The following is a 15,663-nucleotide window of genomic DNA, read 5'->3' as shown; positions in this document are numbered from 1 at the left end:
CATTTCACATTCCTACCAGTATTGCACAAGAGTTTCCATTTTTCCATTTTCCATTTTTCCATGTCCTTGCCAAGACTGGTTATTTCCCCTTTTTAAAAAAGAATAGCCATCGTAATGGGTATGAGGCTAACCTCCCTTTAGAAACCTCTCTGTATGTGAATTGATTTAACCTCCAGTTTCAACTTTGCTCATTACTTTGTTTCTCAGCTTACAAGGGAGAAATTGAGAAATGGACCAGAAACTGAGAGTTCTTCCTAATTGTTCTTAGTCTTGCCCTGGAATGATGAACACAGAACTCCTCTTAAGGGTAGAAGAGGAGAGATGTTGAGAGTAGAGGGGAGAGGAGGGCACACTCCCACACAGAAACTCTTATGCACTCACATTCTCATCATCCTTTTGATTTGTCTGCTTGTCCACTAGACTGTGAGCTTCTTGAGGGCAGGAGGGCAGGACTGCCACCTTTGGATCCTGTATTCAGCAGCACAGGGCCTACCACAGTGAAATGAATGAGTGTGTGTGTGTGTGTGTGTGTGTGTGTGTGTGTGTGCGCGTGCGCGTGTGTGTTTTGAACTGCCTGTATTCCAAAGCCAAGTGGCAGTTTGGGGCTGGGCCACCACATTTTCTTTTTCATGCTCTGATTCCTTGCATCAGTGTGTGCTGAACAACATAGAGGAAAATAGGGTATCCTAGGAGTAAAACACATGGCCATTGAGTCAGAGAAACTTCCAGCAGGGAGAGCATCTAGGACCAGCTCTCAGGAGCTGAACCTTGGGATGGTGTCCACCATCAGCACCAACTTCCATCCCTTCTACTTTGGAAGCCAAGCAGCATGAAGGCAGCCTACTGTGACTGTTTGGGGGCTTTCCTATAGCTGCCACCGGTGGGAAACCTTTCCTCCCATGGGCTGCAAAGAGAATTGTCATTCCATGCCAGGGACAGCCAGGTCTTACTATGTGTTCAGAGCTCTTCCAGTTCCATTCAGTCTAGCAAAGGTGGGCACTGAGCACCTGCCCATACCAGGTGCTAAGTGCTGAGGCTACCCAGCTCCTGCTGTCATGGAGCTCACAGGCCAGAGTAGACAGCTAGAAAAGCAGTCATCTGCAAGGCAGAATGGAAGGTACTATGATGTAGCAAAGTTACAGGGGGCTGTGGGAGCAAACAGAAGACCCCTCACTCAATCAGGGGACAGTCAGGGAAAGACCTCTGGGAGAGGTTACCTTGGCACAATAACCCCTATGAGGTAGGCAGGGCAACAATTGTTATCCTCATTGTGTGATGGGGGCCACTGAAACAGTGACAAGCCAGGGGAAATGACACTACCTTGTAGTTGGAGGAGGTCAGACAGTCCTTTGCTTTATTCTCAAACCCTAAACTCATGGCTGGACATTCCCGAAATGCATTCTTAAACCTCTGCTGCTGAGAATAGCTGGACCTACCATCTACTCCCTACCTTGTATGCCAAACGAGTTCAATTCAAGCCAGCAGCTGGAATATAGGCTCAGGTAGAGCCCATCCTGTGTGTGAGGAGGTGAGCAGGGGTGGGAAACCTCATTGTGATTCATCCAGCTGCTTTCTGGTAGGTTCAGGGCCAAGGTGGGGTTTTGATGTGGGCAAGCTTTCCTTGGCAGTCTCCAGAAATATTTATTCTAGGTCACTTATCTTTCTCTGCTCTATTTTCCTGCCATCATTGACATTTCCAAGAGAAGTTTCTCGATTTTTCGGGTGAGAAAACCACTTAGAAAAAAGGTACTCAATGCCAAAATAATCTTGAAAAAGAACAAAGTTGGAGGATTCACACCTCCCAATTTCAAAACTTAGTACAAAACCATAGTAATCAAGACAGGGTAGTGTGGCATAAGGATAGACATATAGATTAATGTAAAAAATTGAGAATCCAGAAATAAGTCCTCGCATTTATAGTCAGTTGACCCTTAATATTTTAAAATAAAAAATATATAGTCAGTTGACTTGCTGGAAGCATGCCAAGACAATTCAATGAGAAAGCATAGTCTTTTCAACAAATGATGCTGGGATGAGATATCCACATGCAAAAGAATGAAGTTGGATCCCTACCTCACACCATATACAAAAAGTAACTCCAAATAGATCAGGCCTAAGTGTAAGAGCTAAAACTATACAACTCCTAGAGGAAAACAGAAGTACAAATCTTCATGATCTTGGATTTATATTATAATAAGAATCTAATGGATTCTTAGATATGATACTAAAAAGCACAAGCAACAAAGGAAAAATAGATAAATTTAACAAAAATTAAAAACTTTTGTACTTTGAAAGACAAAAAACTGAAAATGCAATCCACATAATGGCAGAAAAATGTTGCAAATCATATATATGACTAGGCTCTTGTATCTAGAGTTTATAAGGAAAATTTACCATGTAGTAATAAAAAGGCAACTCAATATAAATGGGAAGAGGCTCTGAATAGACATTTTTCCATAAGAAAATAGACAGATGCCCATAAGGAAGGATCATCATCATCAGCCATCAAGGAAATGCAAATCAAAATCACAATGAGATAAGACTTTACACCTATACCCACTAGAATGGCTATAATAAAAAAGACAGATAATAACAAGTGTTGGAGAGGATGCAGAAAAACTGGAACACTCCTATGCTGCTGGTAGGAATGTAAAATACTACAACCACTTTGGAAAAGTCTGTCAATTACTCAAGGAGCTAAACAGAGTTACCATAGGGTCAGGAATTTCACTCCTAGGTATATACCCAAGAGAAATGAAAACATATGTTCATATATGTGCACAAAAGTTCATAGCAGCATTATTCATTATAGCAGAAAAGAACTCAAGTGTTTATCCATTTATGAAGAGATAAATAAAATGTGGTCTATTCATACAATGGAATATTACTTGGCCATAAAAAGAAATGAAATTCTGATACATGCTACAACATGGATGAACCTTGAAAACATTATGCACATAATCTGAGCTATTTGATCAGGAAAAAAAAAAGAACAGAAAAAAACCACATTATATTAAGTGAAAGAAGCCACTCACCACATATTGTATGATTCCGTTTATATGAAATTTCCAGAATAGGTAAATCTATAAAGACAGAAAGTAGATTAATGTTTCCCTAGGGCTGAGTGGTGAGGGATGGGTGGGTTTGCTGGGGCTATTGGAAGTGATGGGTGTGGGGTTTCTTTTGAGGGTGATAAAAATGTTCTAAAATTGTTGTAATGGTTGCACAATTGCGTGAATATACTAAAAGCCATTGAATTGTACATTTTAAATGGGTAAATTATATGGTGTGTGAATTAAATCTCAATAAAGCTGTTAACAAAAAAGGGTACCAAATGATCTGAAAGGGGGACATTGTCTATATTTGCCAAGCCCTCCCCAAAATCTGTCCTTGAATTCCATGCCCCTCTTCTAGGGTTGGGGCTTCCCCTGCTTGTCTAAATTCTCACAGTTAGTAAGCTCCAGAGAGGGACGGATGAGAGGCTGGGTCTCCTCTGCCCCCTTAAACCTTTAGTTTGTGGAATATTGGGGCCTAAAAATTCCAAGGTGGAGACTGCATGTTCTGAGGTGGAGACAGTGGACAATGGGGGGCGTGTTTCAGGGGTCAGTGGGTGGCGGGAGATTTTCCCCAGATGGGTCATGCACCCCTGACACAGGAAGGCTCAGAGAAAGAGGGAATGATTACGGGAACCCTAACAGGAGAAGGTGGGGGGAAAAAGAGGAGCTCCAAGGGAAGAGAGAGGGACTTGGTCACAGCCCTGACTTCTCTATGTCAAGTGAGAGCCTGGGTCCCCTGGGAGGCCAGAGCTGCAGGGGTGGGAGGTCACCTGGGAGCTGAGGTCTTGTTTGCATTGTGGGGGTGCGGGTTAGACTGCAGGAGGGACCTGGAGTGTAGGAGGAGGAAGCGGGGAGTTGGGTCGGCAGCTATTAAGTGCACCTCCTCTGTGCCCCAGGTGAACTGTGAGAGCCATCAGACACCCAGTGTGTCCCCAAGGCCTGACTAGGCACGTGTCATTAAACAGCTATTGATTGCATGAGTGAATGAATGACTTAAGTTTCTTTGCAAGCTTATGCTAGAGTGAGATAAGCAGTCTGGGGGACCAGAGAGGCCTGGGTTCGAATCCAGCTCCTCTGAAGACCAGCCATGTGGGACTGGACAAGACATTGACTACTCTGAGCCTTGGTTTCCTTATCTTTAAAACAGGCCTGAAACCACTGGCCTCACAGGGCTCTTAGGAGAATACCGCTTGCAAACATGCCCAGCAAATAGAAGGCGTCTCCAGGGATGCTGGCTGGCCTGCCATGATTTAAAGTGGAAGAAGCACCATCAATATCTTCAAGGTCACAGGGTCTCCCTGGGGGTGGGGGGTAGGATTTGCCCTTGGAAACGAGTGAACAGTAAAAAGGGCCCTTGACATACCTATAGAAATGGAGTTGATGTTGCCCCAAAGGAATGTAGTGGCCGGAGAGAGGCTAAGTGGGTCGGATGCTGAGCTGGGAGAAGAGTGGGGAGCTTGAGGGATGGGGGTGGGAGCTGTTGGAGGGGTAGGAAGTGGGGGGTGGGCACAGAGGCTGGGGTCTGTGGGATTGGGATTACTGGACTGGAACAGAAAGCTGTGTGGGGGATGGTGTGACGCAGCCAGGTGAGGGCGGGAGGGAGAGGCAGAGCGACACTAAGAAAGGCTTTAGAAAGGGATGCGTCCGGGGTAGGGTGTGGGTGCTTTGGCGAACTGCACATTGCCATTGGAGACCTTGGGGTCCCGAGACGGATGGACAGATGTTCCCAATTCCTGTTCCCTAGCTGGATCTAAGAGCACGGGGCCTCCACACAGCTGTGACATTCTCGGGCTCCCTTTAAAAGGCACATCAGTATTTTAAAGACATTGAGACGTCCGGCAGGAAAGAGCCTGTTCCATTTTGTTTAACCCATTTAGCCTCGGAACCTTGTGGAGCATCTCACGGGACCAAGATTCCAAACGACGACCTTCAGGAAACACTGCTGCGGGGGAAAGTGTGTGGGTGTGGGCTCTGACAGTCCACGGTTCAAAGCCTGCTCCGTGACCTAGTAGGTGTTGGACCCTGGGCAAGTCTCTTTGCAGTCCAGAGCCTCTTTTTTCCTTGGGCTCATTGTGAGAGTTAGGAGGAAAATGTGGCCAAACTGCATGTGCCTGTCCTTGCTGGCCCAGCCCTGCCTTTCCCTAAGCCAGGCTTTCTCCGTTGCAGGCTCCACGTGGGCTACTGAAGCAGCACTGGGTCATGGGCTTGGTGGAGCCTTGACCGGATTTCTCCTGTGGGAGACAGCAGCCGATGCCCCTCACTTAGCACCCTTGTTGGCCCTGGCATGACGGACAACAGAAATGCCCAGGTGGACACAGAGGGTTGGACCAAGGCTCCAGGGGCCCAGTCAAGTCCTGGCCTGAGGATCAGCAGAAGGATGGCTGATGTTGAGCCCACCACATCAGGAGTCAGCCAGGTAGGGACCTCATGTTCTGACCCCTCCACTCCCAGCTGGCCCCTTTCCCTTTCCCTGCCCCGGCTTCTTCCCCAACTGCTTTAATTAAGACTCTCAGTTATAAGGACACAAAACCCAAGTTAAGCTGGATTAAGCAGGAATGAGAATATATTAGTTTGGGTGACTGACAAATCCATGATAGACTTCAGGTATGGCTGGATCAAGGTGCTAAATGAGTATCTCTTGGCTCTACCTTCCTCTGTGTTGTATGCATTCCCAGACAGGCCTTCCCTGCCAGGTAGCAAGGATCATCCTGGCTTTGCTGCAGGATTACACGTTCCCATCTTACATCCCCTGGTCTAGCATCCCCAGCGGGAAGAAAACCTCTGCAATACTCGAAGCAAGTCTCTGGCATCACTGCCATTGGCCCAGATTGTAGTCACATACTCATCCCTGAACCAGTCACCATGGCAGGGGGAGTGGCCTGGATCTCTTGGTACGGTAGAGACAGAGGTGATAGTTGGCTCCACTGAGCTCCATGGGTCAAATGGAGAAGGGAAGGGTGCTGCAAAAAGAATGCCGGCTTCTGTCACAGGACGTGATGCTGGGTGAGCAAACCCAGAACTGCCTCCTTATTCTACTTGGTGCCTTCCATGGCCTATGGTCCTCTTGTGGCCTCCAGCTCCCTTCTATTCCCCTGACAGTTACTCAGGGCTCCATCCCTGCCCCTCACCAGCCCCCTGCCAGTATCCTAAGCTTCCACCACCCCTCGGCCTCTTTCCATTAAGTATGTTCCTTTTGAAAGTGCCAAGAAGCATGAACTGAAGAGCATAAAGAAGATCCTCCTCCCGGCTGGCGCGGTGGCTCACGCCTGTAATCCTAGCACTCTGGGAGGCTGAGGTGGCCGGATTGCTCGAGGTCAGAAGTTCGAGACCAGCCTGAGCAAGAGCAAGACCCTGTCTCTACTATAAATAGAAAGAAATTAATTGGCCAACTAACATATATAGAAAATATTAGCCAGGCATGGTGGCGCATGCCTGTAGTCCCAGCTACTCGGGAGGCTGAGGCAGGGGGATCACTTGAGCCCAGGAGTTTGAGGTTGCTGTGAGCTAGGCTGATGTCACGGCACTCATTCTAGCATGGGCAACAAAGTGAGACTCTGTCTCAAAAAAAAAAAAAAAAAAAAAAAAAGATCCTCCTCCCCATCCAGTTTTCCCAGGGCCAAAAATGTCACCATTAAAAAAGTCAGCATCCCCTTGAGTTAAGTATTACCCTGCCTCATGGCCTCTAGTATAATCCTGGCCGCCCCTGGGGCGGGGAGAGGGCCTGGAGGGGAGCAGCCTTGGATGGAGGCTGGGCAAACAGTCAGGGCTTCCTTCATCCACTTATTTATTTATTTATTTATTTATTTATTTATTTATTTATTTATTTATTTGAGACAGAGTCTCACTCTGTTGCCCGGGCTAGAGTGCTGTGGCGTCAGCCTAGCTCACAGCAACCTCAAACTCCTGGACTCAAGCGATCCTCCTGCCTCAGCCTCCCGAGTAGCTGGTACTACAGGCATGCGCCACCATGCCCAGCTAATTTGTTCTATATAGTTGGCCAATTAAATTATTTCTATTTTTTAGTAGAGACGGGGTCTCACTATTTCTCAGGATGGTTTCAAACTCCTGACCTTAAGCGCTCCTCCCACCTCGGCCTCCCAGAGTGCTAGGATTACAGGCGTGAGCCACCGCGCCCGGCCTGAGCCTCACTTGTTTTATGTTGAGAACTAACTGGGTTAAATCCCCAGAAGGCACCTGGCACAGGTCCTGCCTCATGGTAGGTGCCCATCTGCATTAGGTCGAATCAGAGTTGTTTATTATAACAATGAATATCAGTTAATTAATTGAGTCAGGCCATTTGGAGTTTGCTGCTTCCAGTGAGGCTTGGAGCTGGGTCCAGGTCCCTCAGTTGGAGAGTGATGGACCGAGACAGTGATCAAATCCCAGTTCCAGAGCTTGAGATTTGAAGTAGTGGAAATCGCGGAAAGCCTCTCCAAAACACTGTGAGGGTCTTGGAGTCCCCTAGACTGCTCTGTCAAGCTGTCCTTGGGGCGATCCCCTTGTCTCAGGTTCTAATCTGAACTCCAGGTTCATGCCAGAGCCTTTAGTGCTACGCGACAGCTCCCGGCTGGGCCAGGCCCTGCGCCCCAGCCTCTCTCTCCCTTCCTCTCGGCTCCTCCTCACCTCTCTCCAACGCCTCCTCCAGCTAGGCACAGGACCTACCTGTCCCTGTGGCCACGAGGATGCCTGGGGAGACTGGGGGGAACCACTCCTTGGCACTTAAGGCCAGGCCTTGAGCCAGTGCCACTGGCATCTCTGTCCAGGTCGTGTTTCCAGATGCTACAGAAGTGAGCAGTGGGACACAGCCCTTATCCGCTCCAGGAGGGCCAGAGAAGGAGCCCGAACACAGAGACGCATCCGAGGAGGGGCCTCCAGAGCTCAGGACTCAGGAGCAGAGGCCTCCAGCAAGACCAAGGTGAGCTGAGGGGCTTCCCAGAGAACAGGTCCAGGAGAGAATCCCCTGGAACCCACCTGGAGGGGAGAGAGAATTTAGAACTCCCAGACTAAGGCTGGTCCACCTGGACACAGCACCGTTTACTGCTCTCTCATGGCGCTACTTGCACTAAGTCTATTCGTGTTAACCTTTTATCCCAGCTCCCCCACTAGAACACAAACCTCTTTTTTTTTTTTGAGACAGAGTCTCACTTTGTTGCCCAGGCTAGAGTGAGTGCCCTGGCGTCAACCTAGCTCACAGCAACCTCAAACTCCTGGGCTCAAGCAATCCTCCTGCCTCAGCCTCCCGAGTAGCTGGGACTACAGGCATGCGCCACCATGCCCGGCTAATTTATATATATATATATGTATATATATATTAGTTGGCCAATTAATTTCTTTCTATGTATAGTAGAGACAGGGTCTCGCTCTTGCTCAGGCTGGTTTCGAACTCCTGACCTTGAGCAATCCGCCTGCCTTGGCCTCCCAGAGTGCTAGGATTACAGGCGTGAGCCACCGTGCCCAGCCACATAAACCTCTTTTACGTGTCTCATTCAAGGGGCATTTATATGTCCTGTTTGGCTGCAAATCCTTCATACCTGGTACTGTGCCTGGTATACAGTAGATGCTCAATAAATACGGATTCACTGCATTAATAGAGGAATGAACAAAAGAAGCTGAGAGACACAGAAACGCACAAAGATTTACGTGATATTATTATTTTCTAAATTTTGTATCCATTTTTAACCTTTTCTCTGGCAAGAATGTATTCTTTCTAAAAAGAGAAGGTGGAGAGAGGGCCAGAGAGAGGCAAAGTGAAAGACATGAGTCTAGCTGGCTTATCATTTAAATTTGATTATAACCAAAAACTCCTAAAAAACCCTCTTCTATATGAAAAGTTAGGGGAATTAACCCAAGCCAGGTTTGAGCCCCCCGAGATAAACACTGCATTCCACAAGCACATGCACACCGTGTTGGTGAAAATATAAACCATTTCAACATATGTTTCATCAACTGGGCAGTTTGTTTATTTTTTTTTTTTTATTTTTTTATTTTTTTATTTTTTTGAGACAGAGTCTCACTTTGTTGTCCAGGCTAGAGTGAGTGCCGTGGCGTCAGCCTAGCTCACAGCAACCTCAAACTCCTGGGCTCGAGTGATCCTTCTGCCTCAGCCTCCCGAGTAGCTGGGACTACAGGCATGTGCCACCATGCCCGGCTCATTTTTTATATATATATATCAGTTGGCCAATTAATTTCTTTCTGTTTTTATAGTAGAGACGTGGTCTCGCTCTTGCTCAGGCTGGTTTTGAACTCCTGACCTTGAGCAATCCGCCCGCCTCGGCCTCCCAAGAGCTAGGATTACAGGCGTGAGCCACAGCGCCCGGCCTGGGCAGTTTGTTTAAACTGCCTTTAAACTGTCCTTACCTTCACCCATTTTCTAGAAATAGGCCCTAAGGAAATAATTGGTGATTCAGGCAAAGTTTTATGCACAAAGATTTTCACTGTCATATTATTTTAAATACTAAAAACCTGGAAATCCCCTAAATTGTCCACACAATAGGGAAATGTTCAATGACAGTTATCTATAAAATATGGAATTTTATACATTCATTAACAAGCATTTTTCTGAAGGATTTTTTTGCATGGAAAAAATTTAGGCTATAATGTTAATTGAAAGAAGTAGACCACAAAATTGTATATACAATGTGACTGGAACTATTAAAAATCATGCAATTATTTGAAGATGGCAATTAAGTAAATCCCCATTAAAAATATGCACATAGTCCGGGCGCAGTGGCTCACGCCTATAATCCTAGCACTCTGGGTAGCCCAGGTGGGCGGATTGCTTGAGGTCAGGAGTTCGAAACCAGCCTGAGCAAGAGCGAGACCCTGTCTCTACCATAAATAGAAACAAATGAATTGGCCAACTAATATATATAGAAAAAATTGGCCGGGCATGATGGCGCATGCCTGTAGTCCCAGCCACTCGGGAGGCTGAGGCAGGAGGATTGCTTGAGCCCAGGAGTTTGAGGTTGCTGTGAGCTAGGCTGACGCCAGGGCACTCACTCTAGCCTGGGCAACAAAGTGAGACTCTGTCTCAAAACAAAACAAAACAAAAAATATACGCATGTATACACATAGGAAGAAGCCGGGAGGAAATACCCCAGAGCATTAACGTGAGATCAGATGGACATAAAGTCCGATTTCAAGCTGTTACCTTTCCCTAGGCTCAAAGTCTCTTAACCTCTCTGCCACCCAGTTCTGATTTTTCTATTTCTTTTTTTCCTGAAAAACAATAAATAATACTAAAAAACTTAAATCCTAACCCCCCTAAACATTGACACCAAAGTGTCTGTGGTTTGAGGAATTCATATGAGTCCTTCATTTGTTCTCCTGGGCATTAAGTATGCACCTGTGGTGTGTCTAACTCTGTAAGAATGTGAAACAATGCCCCGGTCTGGGAGTCGAGGTGTCCCTTGTCTGTTTTCCCAGGAAGAAGCAGTCATCTTGGGCGCCCCAGGAAGGGCCTGCGGAGCTGCAAGCAGGCCAGGATCAGCCTGAGCCAGAGAGTGAGCTGGAGGTGCCGCCTGGCAGGGCTTCTCCGGTACCTGAAGGGCCGCAGCAGCCAGGCTCCCAGAAGGAGACTGAGGGCCAGCAGGGGAGGCAACAGAACCCAGAGACTGAGGAGGGTCAGCTCCCCGAGAGCTGCCAGGTAACTCCCCCGGGGATCCGGGCAGAAGGGAATGGAATGACCTACCCATAGGGGAAGCAACCCCCTGCCAACCCCCTGGTCCTCCCACCCCATTCACTCACGTTTGCTCCCCTCTGTACTGCTGAGTGCCCGGCTGTGTGGGTCGCTGGGATGTCCCCCAGCCTGCACCGCAAGCACTGAAGTCTTGCTCCCAGAGTGGCCCCACAGGTGAGGGTTTCTGTATACAGATAACATTAGGGCATGTTGGGTTTAGCAAAGCTGAGACAGGTTTCTGTATGCAAGGATATCCTAGAACCACTCTATTAGCTGCTGAGCCTGTGGGGTCTTGCAAGACAAGTTAGAGTACATTGCCTTTTCTAAACTTACTTGACTACAAAATAAGGTCCTGTTTAAAAAAAAAAAAACAGCTTCAGTGAGGTATAATTGACAGACACTTGCACAATGTAGTGTTTTGACACAGGAATACACCCATGAAGCCACGACCACAGTGGAGAAAACAGCGAACCTATCCATCACCCCCCAGCCATCCCCCCACCAGGTTTCCTTGTGCCTTTCTCACCCCTCCTCCCTCTAAGTTCCCATTCCCAGCAGTCACTGCCTATCATTATAGATTTGTTTGTATTTCCTGGAATTTTACTTAAATGAAATTGTACAATATAAATTCTTCTTTCACTTAGCATGTTTATTTTGAGATTCATCTATGTCACAGTGTGTATCAATACTTTGGGTTTTTTTTGTTGTCGTTGCTCAGTAGTGTTCCGTTGCATGGCTATCCCACCATTTACTTATCCATTCACCTATTGATGCACACGTAGGTTGTTTCCTTTTTCTTTTTTTGGAGACAGAGTCTCGCTCTGTCACCCAGGGTAGAGTGCCGTGATGTCAGCCTAGCTCACAGCAATATCAAACTCCTGGGCTCAAGTGATCCTCCTGCCTCAGCCTCCCAAGTAGCCTGGACTACAGGCATTCGCCGCCATGCCCGGCTAATTTTTTTAGTAGAGACAGGTCTCCGTTCTTGCTCATGCTGGTCTCAAACTCCTAAGCTAGGAGTGCTAGGATGACAGGTGTGAGCCACCGTGCCTGGCCTGTTTCCACTTTTTGACTATTTCAAATAAAACATCTGGCCAGGTGTGGTGGCTCGCACCTGTAATCCTAGTACTCTGGGAGCCCGAGGTGGGGGGATTGCTCGAGGTCAGGAGTTTGAAACCAGCCTGGGCAAGACCAAGACCCTGTCTCTACTATAAATAGAAAGAAATTAATTGGCCAACTAATATATATAGAAAAAATTAGCCGGGCATGGTAGTGCATGCCTGTAGTCCCAGCTACTCGGGAGGCTGAGGCAGGAGGATTGCTTGAGCCCAGGAGTTTGAGGTTGCTGTGAGCTAAGCTGATGCCACAGCACTCACTCTAGCCTGGGCAACAAAGCAAGACTCTGTCTCAAGAAAACAAAAAAAACAAAACAAAAAAAACAAATAAAATATCTATGAACATTTGTGTCCATATAGACATATGCTTTCATTTCTCTTGGGCAAATAGCTAGGAGTGGAATGGATCATAGGGTATGTGGATGTTTATCTTGTTAAGAAACTACCAAACTTCTTTCCAAAGTAGTTGTACTATTTATTTATTTTTGAGACAGAGTCTTGCTTTGTTGCCCAGGCTAGAGTGAGTCCCGTGGCATCAGCCTAGCTCACAGCAACCTCAAACTCCTGGGCTCAAGCTATCCTACTGCCTCAGCCTCCTGAGTAGCTGGGACTACAGGCATGCACCGCCATGACCGGCTAATTTTTTCTATATATATTAGTTGGCCAATTAATTTATTTCTATTTATAGTAGAGACGGGGGGTCTCGCTCTTGCTCAGGCTGGTTTTGAACTCCTAACCTTGAGCAATCCTCCCGCCTCTGCCTCCCAGAGTGCTAGGATTACAGGCGTGAGCCACCGCGCCCGGCCTGGTTGTAGTATTTACATCCCCATCAGCAATGTACAAGAATTCCAGTTGCTCCACATCCTCCTATAACTTGGTGTGGTCAACCTTTTTAATTTTAAGCATACAAATAGTGTGTAGTGGAATTTCATCATGTCCTTAGTTTGAGTTTCCTTAATAACCAATGATGTTGAGAGCATTTTTTCATGTGCTATGGACCGTTTGTATATCTTTTTCAGAGAAATGTCTAGTCAGATACTTTGCCTGTCATTTTAATTGTATTGGTCATTTTATTGTTGAGTCGTAAGAGTTCTTTTTGTATCCTGGATACCAGACTCTTGTCTGTATACAATTAATTTTTTTTTCCGATTTTGTAGTTTTTTTATTTTCACTTTCTGCTCTTTTCTAAAAATATTTGTTAGTTGTGTTCTTATTATTGGGTTTTGAGAGCTCTTATCTATCCTGAATACAAATCCTTTTTCTGATATATTAATATGATTTGCAAATGTTTTCTCCAATCTGTGGCTTGTCTTTTCTGTTCTCTAAACAGTGACTTTCAAAAAACAGAAGTTCTTATTTTGATAAAGTCTAATTTATCAATTTTTTCTTTTATTGATGTTATATCTTAGAAATTTTTGCTCAGCCCAGGGTCACATAGAATTTTCTTATGTTTTCTTCAAGTTTTATAGTTTTCAACCTTTCAAACTTTATAGTTTTAGGTTTAACATTTAGGTTTATGATCCATCTTGAGTTCATTTTTGTATGAGGTATGAGTTTGGGATGGAAGTTTATTTTTCTTTGCATGTGGCTGTCCAATTATTCCAGCACCATTTGTTGAAGACGATCCTTTCCCCACTAAATTTTATTTTTGTCAAAAACCAATTGACCACATATGTGGGTCTATTTGTAGACTCTCTGTTTTGTTCCATTCATCTATTCATCTTTCCTTATTCCAGGACCACATTGTGTTGGTTACAGTTACTTTATCCTAAGTCTTTTTTTTTTTTGAGACAGAGTCTAGCTTTGTTGCCCAGGCTAGAGTGAGTGCCCTGGCGTCAGCCTAGCTCACAGCAACCTCAAACTCCTGGGCTCAAGCAATCCTGCTGCCTCAGCCTCCCGAGTAGCTGGGACTACAGGCGTGCACCACCATGCCCAGCTAATTTTTTCTATATATATTAGTTGGCCAATTAATTTCTTTCTATTTATAGTATAGACAGGGTCTTGCTCTTGCTCAGGCTGGTTTCGAACTCCTGACCTCGAGCAATCCACCAGCCTCGGCCTCCCAGAATGCTAGGATTACAGGCATGAGCCACTGCGCCCAGCCTAAGTCTTAACATTAGTTAGTGTAAACCCACTTTCTAAGGAGCATCATGAGGGATTATTGATCTTTGAAACAACCCTTGGAAAATGCCATGTAAAGGGCATCTTCTCACTTTTCCAGGCTCCCATTCCACCTTCCCAGGGATCATGACTTTGGGTAGGCCACACCTTCTCTGGGCCTCAATTGTCACATCCCTCAAAACGTGGGCGTCCCTGTGCTTACCTTCTAGAGGTGCTGGGAGGATTCAGTAAGATGGTGCCTGCAGTGCCTGGACCCTAGGAATCGTGCAATAACTGGTTTCCGGGTGGGTGTGAGGTTCACCTGGGAGCCATGATGGGGCTCCCCATCCTTGGTGTCCTTGTCCTTGGCAGGGCCCCAACTATCAGCCCAGCTCAGATCACCAGGCAGCAAATGGGTCGGATGTGGTGCAGCCGACAGAGCCTTGCTGCGTCTTGGACAGCTGTGGACAGCTGTGTCTTGAGCCGCTGGGAGACAGGCCCTCCAAGGAGGCCAGCAGCCCACACGTCGGGGCCCAGGCAGCTGTGCCAGAGCCTGGCCCAGGGGAACTTGGGGAAAGCTCCCAAGGAACAACACCGCCAAGGCCCACGGCAACTCCAGAGGAAAAGCCAGCCAGCCCCTCCCTGCCATCCACGCCAGGACATGAAACACCCAAAGACGGGTAAGTCATTCTCCAATGCCACCCCCGGCCCCACTCCCTGCTCCCAACAAAGTTGCTCTTCTGCCAAAAGTCACAGGTGAGGTGAATTCTAGTCCTGACCTGGAGTCGGATCTTGGGCAAGTCATGCCTCTCTAGGCCTCAGTTTCCCCATCTGGATAACAGCTCCAATACCAGAATTCTTTGTTCCGTGGGCCTGAATACATGGGGGTGTGAGGGAATAAGGAGCCCCTCTGAGAGGAGAAGGCCGAGTGGATGAGGCCGGGGTGCTGGAACCGAGTGTCCTGGGGGCTGAGAGGTGGGCGCGAGGGGCAAGCCTTGGGCTGAGCCCTCCCCCACCTGGGGGTTTCTCTCCTATTTAGGGGCGAGGCTGTGGAGACGCAGCCAGCACCGGGGCCTCTTCCTCCACCAGTAAGTAGGGCCACAGTGGGGATGGGGATGGGAGGTAGGGGGTGTAGGGACTCAGGAGGAGGAAGGGGACGGAGGTGGAACTCGGACAGTATTTGGAGTAAACTGGGGAAGGTGTGCGTGTGAGAATGTGCACATGTATGTGCATGTGTGTATGTGTGTGCTTGTCCATATGCAAGTGTGTACGTATGTATGTGTATTTTGAGTCAGAGTCAAAGGTGCTCTTACACCCTGGAGGTGCTCTTACACCACCCAGGTGGTGGCTCGTTCCACATCAGTGTGGGTTTCTTCCAGCCACTGGTCCTCAGCCACAGCCACATGATCCAAAGCTTCCCTGAACACCTGGGAGGCTTCCCAACCCCTCCCAACCGTCCCCTCCTCTTTGACCTGACCAGACAACCTGCAAATACACAGTGTCATGATCGAGCCCTGCCAACACCTGCGCCCGTCTCTTCCTGTTGTATGCACTGGCAAAACCCCAACGCTGGCTGAGCCCAGTCAGCCGTGTCCCCTGCACCTGCACTGGAGCAGCTCAGCACAGTTGCAGAAGTCACATGGCAGTTGCAGATGGTCACATGGCAGTGACCATCCATGTCAGATGCTCCTGGCAATCCTTGCTGCTCCCTGCCACT

The 15,663-nt window shown here is 47.3% G+C and overlaps 1 protein-coding gene and 1 long non-coding RNA gene across 2 annotated transcripts in view; both read left to right on the top strand.

The window, feature by feature from the left end:
• The first annotated feature begins 1,441 nt into the window (after window positions 1-1,441).
• On the top strand, window positions 1,442-5,312 carry LOC142861946 (uncharacterized). The gene is made up of 4 exons (XR_012913066.1): window positions 1,442-1,528; window positions 4,204-4,340; window positions 4,934-5,064; window positions 5,223-5,312. It is a non-coding gene; the product is annotated as an uncharacterized LOC142861946 (long non-coding RNA).
• Window positions 5,313-5,340: 28 nt separating this feature from the next.
• The window catches only part of SPATA21 (spermatogenesis associated 21), a 31,618-nt gene continuing 21,295 nt past the window's right edge, over window positions 5,341-15,663 (top strand). Inside the window, exons 1-5 of the mRNA XM_012763082.3 lie at window positions 5,341-5,472; window positions 7,820-7,971; window positions 10,482-10,701; window positions 14,319-14,626; window positions 14,986-15,034. Coding sequence (XP_012618536.2) covers window positions 5,341-5,472; window positions 7,820-7,971; window positions 10,482-10,701; window positions 14,319-14,626; window positions 14,986-15,034 — 861 coding nt within the window. The remainder of the gene's footprint in view (window positions 5,473-7,819; window positions 7,972-10,481; window positions 10,702-14,318; window positions 14,627-14,985; window positions 15,035-15,663) is intronic.

This window comes from Microcebus murinus, chromosome 2 (assembly GCF_040939455.1).
Source record: "Microcebus murinus isolate Inina chromosome 2, M.murinus_Inina_mat1.0, whole genome shotgun sequence".
Taxonomy (NCBI): Eukaryota; Metazoa; Chordata; class Mammalia; order Primates; family Cheirogaleidae; genus Microcebus; species Microcebus murinus.
Note: the sequence above shows the minus strand (reverse complement) of the source record. Positions and strands in the feature narration are given on the sequence as shown.